Source organism: Oncorhynchus mykiss, chromosome 1, assembly GCF_057628025.1.
Source record: "Oncorhynchus mykiss isolate SJ-2025 chromosome 1, ASM5762802v1, whole genome shotgun sequence".
In the NCBI taxonomy this organism is placed as follows: Eukaryota; Metazoa; Chordata; class Actinopteri; order Salmoniformes; family Salmonidae; genus Oncorhynchus; species Oncorhynchus mykiss.
In genome coordinates this window covers 8,508,048-8,528,993 of record NC_143022.1, presented here as the reverse complement: position 1 = coordinate 8,528,993, position 20,946 = coordinate 8,508,048, and the positions used below count along the sequence as shown (strand labels likewise).

Genomic DNA, 20,946 nt, shown 5'->3' with positions numbered 1-20,946 from the left:
TTATCTATGCCTTTCTATATTTAATTTTACATTCTATGTGCGTGTATTTCTATGGATTTGCTATTTACTGTTACTTAGTTACTTTAATTGCTTTTCTGTCTGACTATGTGTGTGTCTCTTTAATGATAATCAGTATGTATTTCTCCTCTATGGAAATCTTATCAATAGCTTTGACTGTTGAATCAGATATTAGGTCTTACCTATACAACTATAAGCCAGGGGGTTGTAAATCCCTAGTTAATATCTTATTTTCCGGTTGTGTCAGAGGGCTTTTAAAGAACGCTAATAATCGTTATCTCACGCCACTATTTCTTATGCTTCCCTCTCGCATGGAACCTCTTGTCTATAGATTTGGCTTTTATCCCATTCCTTTAGATTTTGGTTCCCTCTCCTCCTTATTTTGATATTTCAGTACTATTTGTTGAATCGGAACGATGATCAATACTGCCACAATTCAAATGACCATTCCAGTTATCTTGAGCATTCCCTTCCACGCCTAGTATTTGTACAAGATCACCGTCCTATCCCCCAGCACCTATTTAATATCCTGTCTTAATCTCGGACGAATATGCCTCTCTTGATTAAGTTTAGTTTATTTACGGTAGTGCACGTTACCACAGGTTATTTTCGAACCTGCTCAGTGTATATCGGTTATACAAAACCCAGTGTATGATGGTCATACAAAACCCTGTGGGAATAGCAAAGCTCCCATTATTGATGAATTCTAAAATGTTTAGAACATCAATCAAAGAACTCAAATCCCCCCAGAATCGAGAATATAGGCTACTAACCTTGCCGCCGACTGGGAAAAGCATTTTTCGTTGGATCTAGTCACCGTCCCTTTCGTCTGGGGTGTATACCGGCCTGTTTTTCAACCTCAATTCAGAGGCCAGGTCTTAAATAACGGGACCAGACCCGCTCGTGCACGATTTTTCCAGCGTACGACCTCCAGATGGCAGAGACTGGTATTTTAGATCCCGGTTCGAAGGACCAATTGTTGCAGGAATTTAATTCCTCTGTTTTAATACCCAATTAAAATTAAACACTCTGTCAATTCATAAGAATTTGTAAGACCCTTATTTTATAGAAATGGACAGAGCCCGGTCTTAAAGTCAAATAGCAGCCTTTATTCACGAGAGTACTGAACACGATACAGGTTACCACAGGTTATAAACTGACAATGATATCATTAGTTCCAGTACCAACCCGTCTCTTCTCCCCACCGGGTACAAAGGCAGTATCTCAAGCCTTCCCACATCGTATCCCTACCAATTTATGATTCAACCATGTTCGTTTCAGCAAACACAGCTAATGAAGTGACTGAAACCCTTAACAAGGAGTTGTAGTCAGATTTGGAATGGGTGGCCAGTAACAAACTGGAAGTGAACATCTCTAAAACTAAGAACACTGTATTTGGTACAAATCGTTCCGTAAGTTCGAGACCTCAGCTGAATCTGGTAATGAAAGTGTGGCTGTTGAAAAACTTGAGGAGATTGAATTACTTGGTGTTACCTTCGATTGTAAACTGTCAGGGTCAAAACACAAAGATTCAATGGTTGTAAAGATGGGGAGAGGTCTGTCTGTAATAAAGAGATGCTCTGCTTTTTGACACCACACTCCAAACAGTCCTGCAGACTCTAGTTTTGTCTTGATTATTGCCCAATCATGTGGTCAAGTACTACAAAGAAAGACCTAGTTAAGCTGCAGCTGGGCCAGAACAGAGAGGCACGTCTTGCACTTCATTGTAATCAAAGAGCTAATATAAATGCTATTCATGCCAGTCTCTCTTGGCTGAGAGTTGAGGAGGGACTGACTGCATCACTTCTTCTTTTTAGAAGAAACTTTCACATGTTGTAAATTGCAAATGGTTTCCATAGTAAACTTACACAGCTCTGACACACACACTTACCCCACCAGACACGCCACCAGGGGTCTTTTCACAGTCCCCAAACCCAGAACAAAATCAAGAAAGTGAGCAAATTATATAGAGCCATTATTGCCTGAAACTCCCTTCCGTCTCATTTTGCTCAAATGAACAGCAAACCTGTTTTCAAAGTAAAGCAACACCTCTCGGCACAATGTCTCCCCGCATGTAGTTCTGTCCTTGAGCTGTTCTTGTCTTTTAATGTTCTGTATTATGTAATGTTGCATGTTTCGTGTTGGACCCCAGGAAGAGTAGCTGCTGTTTTTGTAACAGAAAATGGGGATCCCAATGAAATACAACAAAAAAACAACTTAGTGAAGGATGTGGTTTTTGGATTATACACTACTTTGCATGTCATTGATCCACCATCAACATTACAATTCAGAAAATATCTCAGATGACCCCAATGAATTGTTGTTTGTAATGAAACAGTTGTTTTCGTGAAAGCATGTTTATTTGTCAAAGAAAAATATATTTCCTCTAATATAGTAATATATAAGTCAACACACTTACTCAGTGAAGCCAGAATATCAAACAAACAATTGTTAAGTTATGCTAACTTTAAGGTAATTGTTTTTAAATGTAAACAGCAGTTGACAACATGGGAGACTCTTAAGTCTTGTACGCAGTGGTGTAGTGGAGGGTAAGCACTATTTCCACACATTTTGTATTTTACACAAACATTTAGCCACCGATCGTGGAAAAATGCGAAGAACATATCGAGAGCGTTACTTTATTCACAACGAATGGCGTTTCACCACCTAGTTTTTTTAACCAGTACATCACTGGTTGTACGAATTACTCCAGATGCTGAGGATGACGATGAAGCTGAAGGTGATGAAGATGCAGTAGATGCCAAACAGCAGCCGGTCTATGATGTAGCCCACCTGCATCCAGTCCTGGGAGATCTGGTTCCCGTCCACATGCTGGGCCACCTGGAGGCGGATGGACTGGAGCTCATTGCCCAGATTCCTCAGCTCCGCCAGGGCTGGATCGTCTGCCTCTGACCACATCTTACCTGGTTCTCCTGTTTGAACCTGTCTCTCCACCAACACTAGAGGGCAGACTTTCACATCTGTTTGTTCGAGACAAGAGGGAAGGAAGGGAGAAAGGTGAAATTATGAATGTACCTCCTAAAGACAGAAATTATTGACGTACGTGGGAAGTTTAATTCTGTCTAAGGTCGGACCTTGTAAAGTGTCTGGAAAAATGTATCAGAGTGATTCCTGCATTTATGTTACTGTTCAGGCCTGTGATTGAAGGCTTTTACTATATTGCATTGGGTTGGGACAAGACAAGGATCTGCTAACTGAATGAAAGTCTGTGTAATTGTAAATCCCTGGAGGATCAGACAGGGTACCTCTTGCAACTGGATTGAAGATGATCTTGTCCTCTCTGGATTTCTGAGGCAGCCAGACGAGGGTGCCCATGAAGCGCAGTACGAGCACTCGGACCCAGCCAGGCACTGGGTGGAAGTTACTGGAGCCGACCAGGAGGTTGGTGATGAGAATAGTCTCCAGCAGGCTGGCCACCATCAGAGCCAAGCAGATGGCGAAGAACACATCTGCATGTGCAGGAGGAGGGAGGTGAAGAGAGGAAATTCAGCAACTCTTAGGAGGACAAAGGAAGTGGACTTCAAAATGATACTTGACCCTAACCAGCTAATCCAATAACACAAAGTAAACATCTACATTTATAACTTACGAAAAATATGGTGTTCCCAGTACACATGTTTTCATACTCACTTATCAGTGGAATGGTGCTTCCTGTGACGGGCAGAAGGTCATTCACGATGAGCAGGAAGACGGAGTAGCCCAAAATTAGGGTCATCTTGAAGGAGGAGCGGTCCACGTTCTGGGGAGGCAGCAGGAAGCTGAAGAGATCCACAGTGATGAGAAAGCAGCTGGGGATCAGGAGGTTCACCACGTAGAGGGTGGCTCTGCGCCTCAGGACAATCTACAGTTTAGAGACACAATGGGGAATGAAAACCTTCAAGGGTGATCTGGCTTGGTGCAGTCGTTCCCATATCAGACAAGACAAAGCCATAATTATCTGGGTTAGCATCCTATGTGTGAAACAGGAAGTACTCTCTGAAACAAAAGTAATGCTAGAAATATAGAGAACTCAACATTCTGTGCTAGTAGAGCTAAATTACTGGCGTCTCAGAAATTGCAGTTCTTTGGGTTCTTACATAGAAGCAGAGCTCATCGTAGGGGTTGCTTTCTCCCTGATTGAATGTTGATAACTTGAACTTGCTGGATTTGATGTCCATCAGCTCCCACTCCCCTTCGGTGGACAACACGCTAATGGAGCGTTTCAGGATGTCCTCCACCTTCTTCCCTAAAATAATCCTTATGTCCGACACTGCAGGGGAGAAAAATGAATGGGACATACTGGGATGAATGGGTTGAACCTATATGGAAGCAGTACATGATCTGTACTGAGGGGATGGTAAACTTGGGCCTAACACCAAACAGATCCCTTGGTTGACACCGAGTCATTTATCAAAAACTTAAATGGACTCGATGGGCCACCCTGTTTCACACCTATCATTTCAGATCACAAGAGAGTCAGGATGTTTTTTTGGGAGAGAAAGAGCGATGGGTTTGACGTCTGACCCTTATGTTCAAGTAAGTCCTAAAGCATGGTTGCATTGACGTCTTACCGTGGTGGATGTAGGATCTGAAGGTGAAGGTGCAGTTCTGGACGTCAAAGGGGAAGGTGTAGATCTCCAGGTTACAGGAGCTAACCACTCTGACAGGGTTGGCGTCTCGCACTATACCAGTGTGCTTAATGTACACATAAGGGACGATGGGAGCTCTGTTTTCATCCATACTGTAAAACAGGGTGAAATAGGGGGACAATTTCAAACCATGGGCAGGATATAAATCATATGTTTTATATTTTTTAATTGTGACTGAAGCTGTCACTAGTGCAATAAAAAGGGACAGAATTAAAGTGTTTGTTAAGATGTCCGCTCTCCAGCAGAATTCTAATTAGCATAATACAAACATCCCTATCCAGATCTGTCTGTTTAAGATATGGATTTCTATAGCCTGTGTCTCAATCCACCACATCGGCCAATGACGGCCTTCTGCATCTGCGGTGGAAGGTTGCCGAGCTACAGTTGTGTTTGTCAGACCATTCGACATCCCGAAAATCTGTCTTTTCTCGAAAACGTCTGTCTGAGTCTAAACTAACTAAAATGACCACTCCATGGAAAGATGAGACTCTCACAAATACTATGGTGTTACCAACCTCGTGTCCGAAAGGTGAGACTCACAAACACATACATGTTTGTGGTTTTGCTCTAGGACAACCACAAGCCTCACAAGACTCATCTGAAGGGAGCATGGTAGCAGTTAAAATCAATTATGGAAGTACATGCAGTGCCACTCAAACGTTTGGACACACCTACTCAATCCATGTTTTTTCTATATTTTCACTATTTTCTACACTGTAAAATAATAGTGAAGACATTAAAACTATGAAATAATACAGATGGGAATCATGTAGTAACCAAAAACATCGTATATATTATTTTATATTTGAGATTCTTCAAAGTAGCCACCCTTTGCCTTGACGTCAGGTTGCACAAATTCGTTTACATCCCTGTTAGTGAGCATTTGTCCTTTGACAAGGTAATGCATCCACTTGACAGGTGTGGCATATCAAGAAGCTGATTGAGGAGCATGATTATTACGCAGGTGCACCTTATGCTGGGGAAAAGTTTTGAGGGAGTGTGCAATTTGCATTCTGACTGCAGGAATGTCCACCAGAGCTCTTGGCAGAGGATTTAATGTCAATTTCTCTACCATAAACTGCCTCCGACGTCATTTTAGAGAATTTGGCAGTACGTCCAACCGGCCTCACAAGCGCAGAAGCGCAGAAGTGTATGACGTTGTTTGGGCAAGCGGTTTGCTGTTGTCAACATCGTGAACATTGTAAACAGAGTTCCCCATGGAGGAGGTGGGGTTATGGTATGCTCAGGCATATGCTACGGACAACGAACACAATTTGATCAATTGTCAATTTGAATGCACAAAAGTACCGCAGGGCCCATCCTTAGGCCCATTTGTTATGTTTTTTTAAAGGTATCTGTAATCAATATATACATATCTGTATTCTCAATCATGTGAAATCCATAGATTAGGGTCTAATGAATTTCTTTCAATTGACTGATTTCCTCCTATGAACTGTAACTCAGTAAAATCGTTGAAATTGTTGCATGTCGCGTTTATATTTTTGTTCAGTGTATGTTGAAGTAGTTTTAGTGCCAAAAAAAGAGTTTAAATATTGGTCCAAAAAAATGATACATGTCCTGATCTTTCTTATAGCTCTCAGATATACGACAGACACTTTAAAACAAACTTCCTTATCAACATTTTTAGACTTTTGTTTTTCCATGTATCCATGTATCTATATACTATAGAGATGTTTAACTCACAATTCATTGATTACCACATCTGGTGACCAGAACCTTTCCCTGGGGAGAGAAATATTGGCAGAGCCGCATTGGACTGGGTCCCAGCTGAAAAATTCATTCTCCCATTCCTAAAACAACAAGTTAGCAACAATGCAATATGTTTGTAAGAAGTCTGTAGGCAGCATTCTAATTGATAATATGATGTTTAGGATTGTTTGACAGTCAAAGATAAAATATATATTTTAGTTTTAACCAAATATATATATATATATATATATATATATATCACTATTGCTATTCAGTACATATTGGTGAATGGATGTTGGGCCCTAACACATATGTAACACGAAGTAACGTGCTGTAGGAGAATCAGAAACCAAAGTGCAATAATGACTCCCATACACTGTGTACGTATATTAAGTTTACCTTCACCAGCCAAATGTAGGTGTTCAACAGTTGTGCTTTTTCTTCCTGAAAAGAAAATTAGTTTTCCTACAAAGTAAAGGCAATAGAGCCACATTTTACATACGTCTACGAAACAGGATGTGGAGGAACATTCAGAACTATATAGCACATGTCAAATACATTGATGGATTTAATGGTATGTCTCCTCAGGTGAACTAGTTGAAAGGGATACCATGCTGTCCTACTACTCCTTACCACACCCAGGATGCCGTAGAGAGTGAAGTACATGCTGATGTTGGTGGGGGTTGAGAGGTTCATGACAGGTCGTATGGAGTACAATGTCATGACGTTCTCCAGGGCGGCCAGAAGGGATATGGTGTTGGGGTTGGTGCAGTTCACCACTATCTTACATCTCAGGCATGGTGCTGGGAAAACAATGGTAACCATGCTGCTTTATATTGTGGTTTTGATATGGTCCTGTGTTCCTCAGTTGGTAAAACATGGCACTTGCAACGCCAGAGTTGTGGGTTCAATTCCCACGGGGGACCAGGATGAAAATGTATTCACTCTCTACTGTATGTTGTTCTGGATACGAGAATCTGGTAAATGAGGTCAAATATCTGATCATCTTCAGTGAAAAGTCTTTAATTTTGGGGTTCTTGCGTATTGTAGATATCATTATTAGAATCTTCTTAGAATGATGAAGACCTTGCTACTTTTTCATATGATAGTGAAATTAATTGACTGCAAACCCAGAAATAAATTATGTTATGAACTTGATTGCTAAAGTAACAGCTACCCCAAGCAATATCAAAAAGTAAACATAAAACTAAAGAATTTTTGAAAACAAACTATTATTCAAATATAATATTTTAAGTTTACTTAATTAAATTAGTTGACTTGACTTTTTATTTTCCCATGTCCAAGCTGTACCTACCCTGTACCATGATGCAGCACATGATGAACAGAACCTGGTGGGAACTGACCCACCATCGTTGAGACTGAAATAGTCATTTAAAAAATCACTGTTAGGTTCAAAGGTCAAACTGTATTTTAGAGATACGGTCCATTGTTTAGTGTATGTTTGATAATTAATACAATGTGTATAACACCATGAATTACAGTAATAATTCACAACCTAATTTACCACAAAAGAGACCTAACAAATGTTTTGACCAATTACAGTAAATGCATTGAAGCACAACACACAGACACACAACTTAAGTAACGTAAAACCCCCAATGTAACGAAAGGCATTAGAATGAAAGATATTTACCTCCATTTTGGAAAAATCCTTGGCTGCCATTAAGCAGCACGTTATTGCAAACTACTGTTGACTGTTTCAATCCTACAGTAGTTTGGCTGAAGAACTGTCTAGAGCAAAGCTTTGTTACCTCAATCCCATAACGATGGCATCTCTTCACCAGCTGGAACACATTTTATATATACAGACTAATTTGCATAGTTAACCACTTATGTTGATGTATTGTCATGGCATAACAAATCAAAAGTTATTAGTCACAGGCGCTGAATAAAACAGGTGTCTAGACCTTACAGTGAAATGCTTACTTGCAAGCACTTAACCAACAACGCAGTTTTAAGAAAAATACCTGACAAAAAAAAAGAATAGCGAGGCGATATACAGGGGGTATTGGTACAGAGTCAATGTGGAGGCTATATACAGGGTATTACGGTACAGAGTCAATGTGGAGGCTATATACAGGGGGTACTGGTACAGAGTCAATGTGGAGGCTATATACAGGGTGTTACGGTACAGAGTCAATGTGGAGGCTATATACAGGGTATTACGGTACAGAGTCAATGTGGAGGCTATATACAGGGTGTTACGGTACAGAGTCAATGTGGAGGCTATATACAGGGGGTACCGGTACAGAGTCAATGTGGAGGCTATATACAGGGGGTACCGGTACAGAGTCAATGTGGAGGCTATATACAGGGGGTACCGGTACAGAGTCAATGTGGAGGCTATATACAGGGGGTACCGGTACAGAGTCAATGTGGAGGCTATATACAGGGGTACCGGTACAGAGTCAATTTGGAGGCTATATACAGGCGGTACCCGTACAGAGTCAATGTGGAGGCTATATACAGGGGGTACTGGTACAGAGTCAATGTGGAGGCTATATACAGGCGATACCGGTACAGAGTCAATGTGGAGGCTATATACAGGGGGTACCGGTACAGAGTCAATGTGGAGGCTATATACAGGCGGTACCGGTACAGAGTCAATGTGGAGGCTATATACAGGGGGTACCGGTACAGAGTCAATGGGCACCGGTTAAGTTGAGGTAATTGAGGTTAATATGTACATGTACGTAGAGTTGTTATTATTAAAGTAACTATGCGAATAGTTAAGATAAGATAATAACAGAGAGTAGCAGCAGCGTAAATGAGGGGGGGGGGGGGGGTCAATGCAAATAGTTTGGGTAGCCATTTGATTAGATGTTCAGGAGTCTTATGGCTTGGGGGTAGAAGCTGTTTAGAAGCCTCTTTGACCTAGACTTGGCGCTCCGGTACCGCTTGCCGTGCGGTAGCAGAGAGAACAACATCTATGACTAGGGTGATTGGAGTCTTTGGTCATTTTTAGGGCCTTCCTCTGACACCGCCTGGTATAGAGGTCCTGGACGGCAGGAAGCTTGGCCCCCAGTGATGTACTGGACCGTACGAACTACCCTCTGTAGTGCCTTGCGGTCGGAAGTTGAGCAGTTGCCATACCGGGCAGTGATGCTCTCGATGGTGCAGCTGTAGAACATTTTGAGGATCCGAGGACCCATGCCAAATCTTTTCAGTCTCCAGATGGGGAATATATTTAGTTGTGCCCTCTTCATGACTGTCTTGGTGTGTTTGGACCATGTTAGTTTGTTGGTGATGTGGACACCAAGGAACTTGAAGCTCTCAACCTGCTCCACTACAGCCTCGTCGATGAGAATGGGGGCGTGCTCGGTCCTCTTTTTCTTGTAGTGCACAATCATCTCCTTAGTCTTGATCACTTTGAGGGAGAGGTTGTTATCCTGGCACCACACGGCCAGGTCTCTGACCTCCTCCCTATATGTCTCATTGTTGTCGGTGATCAGGCACATCACTGTTGTGTCATCAGCAAACTTAACGATGGTGTTGGAGTCATGCCTGGCCGTGCAGTAATGAGTGATAGGGAGTACAGGAGGGGCCTGAGCACGCACCCCTGAGGGGCCCCCGTGTTGAGGATCAGCGTGGCAGATGTGTTGTTCCCTACCCTTACCACCTGGGGGCAGCCCATCAGGAAGTCCAGTGCGGATGTTGCCTGTAATCCATGTTTTCTGGTTGGGGTATGTAGGTACAGTCACCGTCAGGACTACCTCATCGATGCAGTTATTGATGAAGCCAGCGACTGATGTGTTGTACTCCTTAATGCTATCGGAAGAATCCCGGAACATATTCCAATCTGTGCTAGAAAAACTGTCCTGTAGCTTAGCATCTGCTACATCTGACCACTTTTTTGTTGACAGAGTCATTGGTGCTTCCTGCTTTAATTTTTGCTTCTAAGCAGGAATCTGGAGGATAAAATAATGGTCAGATTTGCCAAATGGAGGGCGAGTGAGAGCTTTTTACTTGTCATAGTGCCAGCATCGGTTTGTGGTGGTAAATAGACAGGTCTGAAGAATATAGATGAAGTTGCTTTTGGGGAATCCTCAGAAAATCACAGCTCAAGACTATTTCAAGTTTCAACACAATTATCCTGACACAAAGATCTCTGATCCCTTATAAGTGACGCAAGGATTCAATTATATTCTTGATTGTACAATCAAACTAAAGTGTTGTAGAAATGTGGTAGAAATATGCCTAGCAACAGAGAAGACCATGAGTGAGATCCATAAACTTTGGGGCAAATGAGGTGGTCAGTAGAGCAGGTGAACTCTTGTGGTACAGAGCTACTTTACCTGCAGGGGGTTGGATACAAAACAGGCGTGAGCCACAGTAAATGGCTGTGGTTGAGGGTGAAGTTGCCCATAGAAGCTGATCCTGGGTCAGTGTATCATTTTCCACACTAATGGTTAAGGTTAGGATTGGGGGAGGGGAAGCTGATCCTACATCTGTACCTAGGGGACATTTCACCCCAGAGCTGTGGTGTACCAACCTATGCAACAAGTGCAACCAGTGGGCATCGGACGATAGTGTACCACAGCTCTGCAGACAATACATGTACTGGGCTATGGAAATGAGCTGGGGGGGTTCACCTCAGCACACAAAGGAACAGGTGTCCCAATGTCCCCCCATTCAGCTCTCCCACCCAAATCATTTGTTATATAACTTGTGTTCTTTTTTTATTATTATTATTATAATTATTATTCTTATTCTTTTTATTATTTATTCTTTATTTAACCAGGTAGGCCAGTTGAGAACAAGTTCTCATGTACAACTGTGACCTGGCCAAGATAAAGCAAAGCAGTTCGACACAAACACACAGTTACACATGGAGTAAAACAAACATATAGTCAATAATACAGTAGAAAAAGTCTATATACAGCATGTGCAAATGAGGTAAGATAAGGGAGGTATAAGGCAATAAATAGGCCATGGTGGTGAACTAATTACAATATAGCAATTAAACACTGGAATGGTAGATGTGCAGAAGATGAATGTGCAAGTAGAGCTACTGGGGTGCAAAGGAGCAAGATAAATAAATAAATACAGTATGGGGATGAGGTAGTTGGATTTTTGCAGATTGTTCCAGTCATTGGCAGCAGAGAACTGGAAGGAGAGGCGGCCAAAGGAAAATGTGGCTTTGTGGGTGACCAGTGAGATATACCTGCTGGAGGGCGTGCTACAGTGTGCTGAGATAAGGCCAGGCTTTACCTAGCAGAGACTTTTAGATGACCTGGAGCCAGTGGGTTTGGCGGGGAGTATGAAGTGAGGGCCAGCCAACGAGAGTGTATGTAATGTAATGTTTATTCTCTGTCCAGCGTCTGATACAATATATAGGCTGATCATTTAATTCTAGACGGGCGATATATGAGCCCTGGAATTAGTTCATGACCTAAGGAAAGATGGATGGAGAAAGAGAGCGATAGAGAGAGCGAGAGAGAGAGAGAGAGAGAGAGAGAGAGAGAGAGAGAGAGAGAGAGAGAGAGAGCCGGAGACCAATGGAAGAGGGAGATAACGAATGAAAGAAAGAAAGAAAGAGAGAAATAAATAATGAGAGATAAAGAGAGAAAGAAAGAGAGACGGTAGGAAAGAAAGGGTAAGAAGAGCACATGCACAGGATTAAATGCTTTAGTATCAATGGTACCTAATCAATAAGCAGTGCTGGAAAAAGTACTCATTTGTCATACTGAGTAAAAGTAAAGATTCCTTTATAGAATATGACTCAAGTAAAATGTGGTCACCAAGTAAAATACTACTTGAGTAAAAGTTTTTAAGTATTTGTTTTTAAATATACGTAAGTATCAAAAGAACATGGAATTGCTAAAATGTAAAAATATGAATCATTTCATATTCCTTATATTAAGCAAACCAGATGGCACAATTTTCTTGTTTTTATTTAGTTACGGATAGGCAGGGGCACAATCCAACACTCAGACCTAATTTACAAATGAAGCATTTGTGTTTAGTGAGTCCGCCAGATCAGATGCAGTAGGGATGACAGGGGATGTTTTCTTGATAAGTGTGTGAATTGGACCATTTTCCTGTCAAAATGTAGTTTTGGGTGTCAGGGAAAATGTATGAAGCAAAAAGCACATTATTTTCTTTAGGAATGTATTTAAGTAAAAGGGAAAGTTGGCAAAAATATAAATAGTCATATGTAGTACATATACCCCCAAAATACTCTTAGTAGTACTTTAAAGTATTTTTTACATAAGTACTTTACACCACTGTCAATAAGGCCAAAGTTTTTCATAAGGGACATTGGCAACCTCCAAAAATGACAAAACTTGTATCATGCAACATAATATACTATATTGTTGTACTATCAAGTTGGTAAAACCTCACCACTCAGGTAATGCTGCAGGCTTTGCATCTATTTGTCAAATGCATCATTCTCAGTAATATAATAACATTCAAGTTCTCTCAAAGTTGTCATTCGTGCTTGTAATAAGGTATTTTTAGAGGGACATCTTTACTTTAAAAAAACATTGACAGACAAACACCTTTCTGTTTATACTGAACAAAACATTATACCTTAAAACAAACCAGAAAGAACAAATGAAAAATCATTTTAAACAGGTTATTTTTATGCAAATTAGTTATGCAGAGCATCTAAACTGCAGTACCACTGTAGACATTGAGGAGATCTACAGTACCACTGTAGACATTGAGGAGATCTACAGTACCACTGTAGACATGGAGGAGATCTACAGTACCACTGTAGACAGGGAGGAGGAGATCTACAGTACCACTGTAGACAGGGAGGAGGAGATCTACAGTACCACTGTAGACAGGGAGGAGGAGATCTACAGTACCACTGTAGACAGGGAGGAGATGTACAGTACCACTGTGGACAGGGAGGAGATCTACAGTACCACTGTAGACAGGGAGGAGGAGATCTACAGTACCACTGTAGACATTGAGGAGATCTACAGTACCACTGTGGACAGGGAGGAGATCTACAGTACCACTGTAGACAGGGAGGAGATCTACAGTACCACTGTAGACATTGAGGAGATCTACATTACCACTATAGACATTGAGGAGATCTACAGTACCACTATAGACAGGGAGGAGGAGATCTACAGTACCACTGTAGACAGGGAGGAGGAGATCTACAGTACCACTATAGACAGGGAGGAGATCTACAGTACCACTGTAGACAGGGAGGAGGAGATCTACAGTACCACTGTAGACAGGGAGGAGATCTACAGTACCACTGTAGACAGGGAGGAGATCTACAGTACCACTGTGGACAGGGAGGAGGAGATCTACAGTACCACTGTAGACATTGAGGAGATCTACAGTACCACTATAGCCAGGGAGGAGGAGATCTACAGTACCACTATAGACAGGGAGGAGATCTACAGTACCACTATAGACAGGGAGGAGATCTACAGTACCACTGTAGACAGGGAGGAGATCTACAGTACCACTGTAGACAGGGAAACCCTTAACAAGGAGTTGTAGTCAGTTTTGGAATGGGTGGCCAGTAATAAACTGGAACGGAACATCTCTAAAACTAAGAGCATTGTATGGACCCCAGGAAGAGTAGCTGCTGCTTTTGTAACAGCTGATGGGGATCCTAAGAAAATAGGCCAAAATAACTTCCTGTATGTCGACACTCTAATCAAACAAGGATGTGGTTTTTGGATGATCCCCTACTTTGCATGTCATTGATCCGTGTCTTGCGTGACAGATCTTCATCTTCATCATCATTGATCCACCATCAACATTACAATTCAGAAAACATCTCAGATGACCCCAATGAATTGTTGTTTGTAATGAAACAGTGGTTTTCGTGAAAGCATGTTTATTTGTCAAAGAAAAATATATTTCCTCTAATATAGTAATATATAAGTCAACACACTTACTCAATGCAGCCAGAAGATCAAACAAACAATTGTTAAAGTTATGCTAATTTTAAGGTAATTGTTTTTAAATCTAAACAGCAGTTGACAACATGGGAGACTCTTAAGTCTTGTACGCAGTGGTGTAGTGGAGGGTAAGCACTATTTCCACACATTTTGTATTTTACACAAACATTTAGCCACCTATCGTGGAAAAATGCGAAGAACATATCAGGAGCATTTCTTTATTCACAGCGAATGGCGTTTAACCACCTATTTTTTTTAACCAGTACATCACTGTTTGTACGAATTACTCCAGATGCTGAGGATGACGATGAAGCTGAAGGTGATGAAGATGCAGTAGACGCCAAACAGCAGCCGGTCGAGGATGTAGCCCACCTGCATCCAGTCCTGGGAGATCTGGTTCCCGTCCACATGCTGGGCCACCTGGAGGCGGATGGACTGGAGCTCTTTGCCCAGCTTCCTCAGCTCCGCCAGGGCTGGATCGTCTGCCTCAGCCCACATCTTACCTGGTTCTCCTGTTTGAACCTGTCTCTCCACCGTCACTAGACGGCAGACTTTCACGTCTGTTTCTTAGAGACAAGAGGAAAGGAAGGGAGAAAGGAGAAATTATGAATATACCTCCTAAAGACAGAAATGATTGGTTGTCTAAGGTCGGACCTTAGACTAGTCAAGTGTCTGGAAAAATGTATCAGAGTGATTCCTGCATTTATGTTACTGTTCAGGCTTGTGATTGAAGGCTTTCACTATATTGCATTGGGTTGAACAAGACAAGGATCTGCTAACTGAATGAAAGTCTGTGTAATTGTAAATCCCTGGAGGATCAGACAGGGTACCTCTTGCAACTGGATTGAAGATGATCTTGTCCTCTCTGGATTTCTGAGGCAGCCAGACGAGGGTGCCCATGAAGCGCAGGATGAGCACTCGGACCCAGCCAGGCACTGGGTGGAAGTTACTGGAGCCGACCAGGAGGTTGGTGATGAGAATTGTCTCCAGCAGGCTGGCAACCATCAGAGCCAAGCAGATGGCGAAGAACACATCTGCATGTGCAGGAGGAGGGAGGTGAAGAGAGGAAAATATTCAGCCACTCTTAGGAGGACAAAGGAAGTGGACTTCAAAATGATACTTGACCCTAACTAGCTAATCCAATAACACAAAGTAAACATCTACATATAACTTACGAAAAATATGGTGTTTCCAGTACACATGTTTTCATACTCACTTATCAGTGGAATGGTGCTTCCTGTAACGGGCAGCAGGTTATTTATGATGAGTAGGAAGACTGAGTAGCCCAAAATAAGGGTCATCTTGAAGGAGGAGCGGTCCACGTTTTGGGGAGGCAGCAGGAAGCTGAAGAGATCCACAGTGATGAGGAAGCAGCTGGGGATCAGGAGGTTCACCACGTAGAGGGTGGCTCTGCGCCTCAGGATAATCTACAGTTTAGAGACACAATGGGGAATGAAAATCTTCAAGGGTGATCTGGCTTGGTGCAGTCGATTCCCATATCAGACAAGACAAAGCCATAATTATCTGGGTTAGCATCCTATGTGTGAAACAGGAACTAGTCTCTGAAACAAAAGTAACGCTAGAAATATAGAGAGCTCAACATTCAGTACTAGTAGAGCTATATTACTGGCGTCTGAGAAATTACAGTGCTTTGGGTTCGTACGTAAAAGCAGAGCTCATCATAGGGGTTGCTTTCTCCCTGATCAAATGATGATAACTTGAACTTGCTGGATTTGATGTCCATCAGCTCCCATTCCCCTTCAGTGGACAACACGCTAATGGAGCGTTTCAGGATGTCCTCCACCTTCTTCCCTAAAATAATCCTTATGTCCGACACTGCAGGGGAGAAAAATGAATGGGACATCCTGGGATGAATGGGTTGAACCTATATGGAAGCAGAACATGATCTGTACTGAGGGGATGGTAAACTTGGGCCTAACACCAAACAGATCCCTTGGTTGACACCGAGTTATTTATCAAAAACCTCAATGGGCCAAAATCTATCATTTCAGATCACAAGGGAGTCAGGATGTTTTTTTGGGAGAGAAGGAGCGATGGGTTTGGTGTCTGACCCTTATGTTCAAGTAAGTCCTAAAGCATGGTTACATTGACGTCTTACCGTGGTGGATGTAGGATCTGAAGGTGAAGGTGCAGTTCTGAACGTCAAAGGGGAAGGTGTAGATCTCCAGGTTACAGGAGCTAACCACTCTGACAGGGTTGGCGTCTCGCACTATACCAGTGTGCTTAATGTACACATAAGGGACGATGGGAGCTCTGTTTTCATCCATACTGTAAAACAGGGTGAAATAGGGGGACAATTTCAAACCATGGGCATGATATAAGTAATGTGTTTTAAAGTTCTAAACTGAATCAGTCACTTGTGCAATAAAAAGGGACAGAATTAAAGTGTTTGTTAAAACTTCTTATGGCTGCAGGGGCAGTATTGAGTAGCTTGGATGAAAGGTGCCCAGAGGTACCCAGAGTAAATGGCCTGCTCCTCATTCCCAGTTGCTAATATATGCATATTATTAGTAGTATTGGATAGAAAACACACACTGAAGTTTTTAAAACTGTTTGAATGATGTCTGTGAGTATAAGAGAACTCATATGACAGGCAAAAACCTGAGAAGAAATCCAAACAGGAAGTGAGAAATCTGAGGTTGGTCGATTTTCAACCCAGGCCCTATTGAATTCACAGTGGGATATTAATGAAGTTGCACTTCCCAAGGCTTCCACTAGATGTCAACCGTCTTTAGAAACTTGAATGAGGCTTCTACTGTGTTGTGGGGCTGAATGAGAGGGGAATGAGTCAGGTTACTGGCAGAGAGCCATTTCCTGGTCATGCGCATTTCACTTGATGTCGACCTGCATTCCATGGCTCCTCTACACACAAAGGAATTATTTTGAACTTTTTTGAAGATTTATGATAAAAACATCCTAAAGATTGATTGTATACTTAGTTTGAAATGTTTCTAAGACCTGTAATATAACTTTTTGAAGTTTTTGTCCGAAGTTATGTCTGACCTGCACAAGCGTTTGGATATGTGTACCTAACGCGCTAACAAGTAGCTACTTGGACATAAATAATGGACATTATCGAACAAATCAAGCATTTATTGTGGAACTGCGATTCCTGGGAGTGCATTCTGATGACGATCATCAAAGGTAAGGGAATATTTATAATGTAATTTCTGATTTCTGTTGACTCCAACATGGCGGAAAATTGTATTTGTTTTCTGAGCGCCGTACTCAGATTATAGCATGGTTTGCTTTTTCCGTAAAGTTTTTTTGAAATCTGACACAGCGGTTGCATTAAGGAGAGGTATATCTATATTTCCATGTCTAGCACTTTAATTTTCATCGACATTTATATTGAGTATTTCTGTAAAATTATGTCTCTCTGCAATGTCACCGGATGTTTTTGGGAACTAGTGAACGTAACGCGCCAATGTAAACTCAGATTTTTTTATATAAATATGAACTTTATCAAACAAAACATACATGTATTGTGTAACATGAAGTCCTATGAGTGTCATCTGATGAAGATCATCAAAGGTTAGTGATTCATTTTATCTCTATTTGTGCTTTTTGTGACTCCTCTCTTTGGCTGGAGTTTGTTTTCTTCTTTGGCTTGGTGGTGACCTAACATAATCGTTTGTGGTGCTTTCGCTGTAAAGCATATTTGAAATCGGACACTGTGGTGGAATTAACAACAAGATTACCTTTAAAACGGTATAAAATACATGTATGTTTGAGGAATTGTAATTATGAGAATTCTGTTGTTGTGAATTTGGCGCCCTGTACTTTCACTGGCTGTTGTCATATCGGTCCCGTTAACGCGATTGCAGCCCTAAGAAGTTTTTAAGATGTCTTCACCCTCGCTGAATTCTAATTAGCATAATAAAAACATCCCTATCAAAATATTTTTAAGCTGGAGATTTGTATGGCCTGTGTCTCAATCCACCACATCTGCCAATGACGGCCTTCTGCATCTGCGGTGGAAGGTGGCTGAGTAATAGTTGTGTTTGTCAGACCATTCGACATCCCGAAAATCGGTCTTCTCTCGAAAACGTCTGTAGAGCCCAAACAAACTAATAGGACTGTCACAAATACGATGGTGTTCTCCATTTTGCTCTACGACCCCCATAAATTCATGAGACTCGTTTGAAGTAGTTTCCGCCGATCTCCCAACTTCATTCCTAACTACACCTTGGAAATGTGTTTACATCCCTGTAAGTGAGCCTTTATCCTTTGACGAGGTAACCCATCCACCTGACAGGTGTGGCATATCAAGAAGCTGTTTAAAGAGCATGATTATTACACAGGTGCACCTTGTGCTGGGGACAATAAAAGACCACTCTAAAATGTGCAGTTTTGTCACACAAAACAATGCCACAGATGTCTCAAGTTTTGAGGGAGCATGCAATTGGCATGCTGACTGCAGGAATGTCCTGTGTTCATTTCTCTACCATAAGCTGCCTCCAACGTCATTTTAGAGAATTTGGCAGTACATCCGGCCACACAAGCGCAGTGTATGAAGTTGTGAGGGCTAGTGGTTTCCTGATGCCAACATTGTGAACAGAGTTCCCCATGGTGACGGTGGGGTTATGGTATGCCCAGGCATAAGCTACGGACAACGAACATAATTTAATTTGATCAATTGTCAATTTGAATGCACAAAAGTACCGCAACGACATCCTGAGATCCATTGTGAGGCCCATTTTTTAAATGATACATTGCCTGATCTTTCGTTTATCTCTCAGATATAGGACAGACACTTTAAAACAAACTTCCTTTTCATCATTTTTTGATTGTGTTTTTCCATGTATTAGCCTGTTATTCAATGTGTTTCTATGGGCTAATATCAGGAAGACCAAAGTCAATGTTTCATCAAAAAAATAAGTATATCGTATCTATATAGACTATAGAGATGTTTAACTCACAATTCATTGATTACCACATCTGGTGACCAGAACCTTTCCCTGGGGAGAGAAATATTGGCAGAGCCGCATTGGACTGGGTCCCAGCTGAAAAATTCATTCTCCCATTCCTAAAACAACACATTAGCAACAATACAATATGTTTGTAAGCAGCATTCACAATTATAATATGATGTTAGGATTGTAATACAGTCAAAGATTAAATGTATTTGTTTTTTTTTTAACCAAATATATATCACTATTGCTATCCAGTACATATTGGTGCCCTAACAAATATGAAGTAATGTGAAGTAACGTCCTTAACACAGGTGCTGTAGGAGAATCAGAAACCAAAGTGCACATTGATAATGACTCCCATACACTGTGTACGTATACTTGCAAAAATAATAAGTTTACCTTCACCAGCCAAATGTAGGTATACAACAGTTGTGCTTTTTCCTCCTGAAAAGAGAATTAGTTTTCCTACAAAGTAAAGGCAATAAAGACACATTTTACATACGTCTACGAAACAGGATGTGGAGGAACATTCAGAACTATATAGCACATGTCAAATACATTGATGGATTTAATGGTTTGTCTCCTCAGGTGAACTAGTTGAAAGGGATACCATGCTGTCCTACTACTCCTTACCACACCCAGGATGCCGTAGAGAGTGAAGTACATGCTGATGTTGGTGGGGGTTGAGAGGTTCATGACAGGTCGTATGGAGTACAATGTCATGACGTTCTCCAGGGCGGCCAGAAGGGATATGGTGTTGGGGTTGGTGCAGTTCACCACTATCTTACATCTCAGGCATGGCGCTGGGGAAACAATGGTAACCATGCTGCTTTAAATTGTGGTTTTGTTATGACCCTGTGTGGCCCAGTTGGTAAAACATGATGCTGCAATGCCAGAGTTGTTGGTTCAATTCCCACAGGGGACCTGTGGGAGGGTAGCCTAGTGGTTAGAGCGTTGGACTAGTAACCGGAAGGTTGCAAGTTCAAACCCCCGAATAGGCAGTTAACCCACTGTTCCTAGGCCGTCATTGGCCGTCATTGAAAATAAGAATTTGTTCTTAACTGACTTGCCTAGTTAAATTAAATAAATATATGTATTCACTCACTATGTTGCTCTGGATATGAGAATCTGGTAAATTAGGTCAAATATAAGAACATCTTCAGTGAAAAGTCTTTAATTTTACCAACTAATGGGGTTCCTGCCTACTGTAGATATCATTATTAGAATCTTGTTTGAATGATGAAGACCTTGGTACTTTTTCATATGATGGTGAAATGAATTGACTGCAAACCCACAAATAAATTATGTTAAGAACTTGATGGTTAAGGTATCAGATACCCCAAGTAATATCAAAAAGTGAACATAAAACTAAATAATAAATGAAAACAAACTATTACTCAAATATAATACTTTAAGTTTGCTTAAATTAGTTGACTTTACTCATTTTTTCCCGTGTCCAAGCTGTACCTACCCTGTACCATGATACAGCAGATGATGAACAGAACCTGGTGGGAACTGACCCACCATCGTTGAGACTGAAATAGCAATAAAAAAAAATCACTATTAGGTTCAAAGGTCAAACTGCATTTTAGATATACGGTCCATTGTTTAGTGTATGTTTGATAATTAACACAATTTGTATAACACCATGAATGACTTTATGAATTCAAACCTTAATTTACCTTAAATTAAATGTACCTCTCTCATTACTTGATAGACACCGATCAAATGTTT

The 20,946-nt window shown here is 41.4% G+C and overlaps 1 protein-coding gene across 1 annotated transcript; it reads right to left on the bottom strand.

Moving 5' to 3' along the window:
• Positions 1-2,684: 2,684 nt before the first annotated feature.
• On the bottom strand, positions 2,685-20,158 carry LOC110529566 (uncharacterized). Its single transcript, XM_090182498.1, has 17 exons — positions 19,846-20,158; positions 19,612-19,656; positions 19,219-19,325; positions 16,395-16,564; positions 15,939-16,111; positions 15,492-15,702; positions 15,116-15,309; positions 14,547-14,803; positions 7,746-7,756; positions 7,011-7,180; positions 6,777-6,821; positions 6,372-6,478; positions 4,590-4,759; positions 4,116-4,288; positions 3,670-3,880; positions 3,285-3,488; positions 2,685-2,999 (listed from the first exon to the last, which is right to left on the bottom strand). The coding sequence occupies exons 1-17, from the start codon at positions 20,035-20,037 to the stop codon at positions 2,707-2,709; spliced, it is 2,733 nt and encodes a 910-aa protein (XP_090038624.1). The 5' UTR covers positions 20,038-20,158; the 3' UTR covers positions 2,685-2,706.
• Between the last annotated feature and the right edge of the window lie 788 nt (positions 20,159-20,946).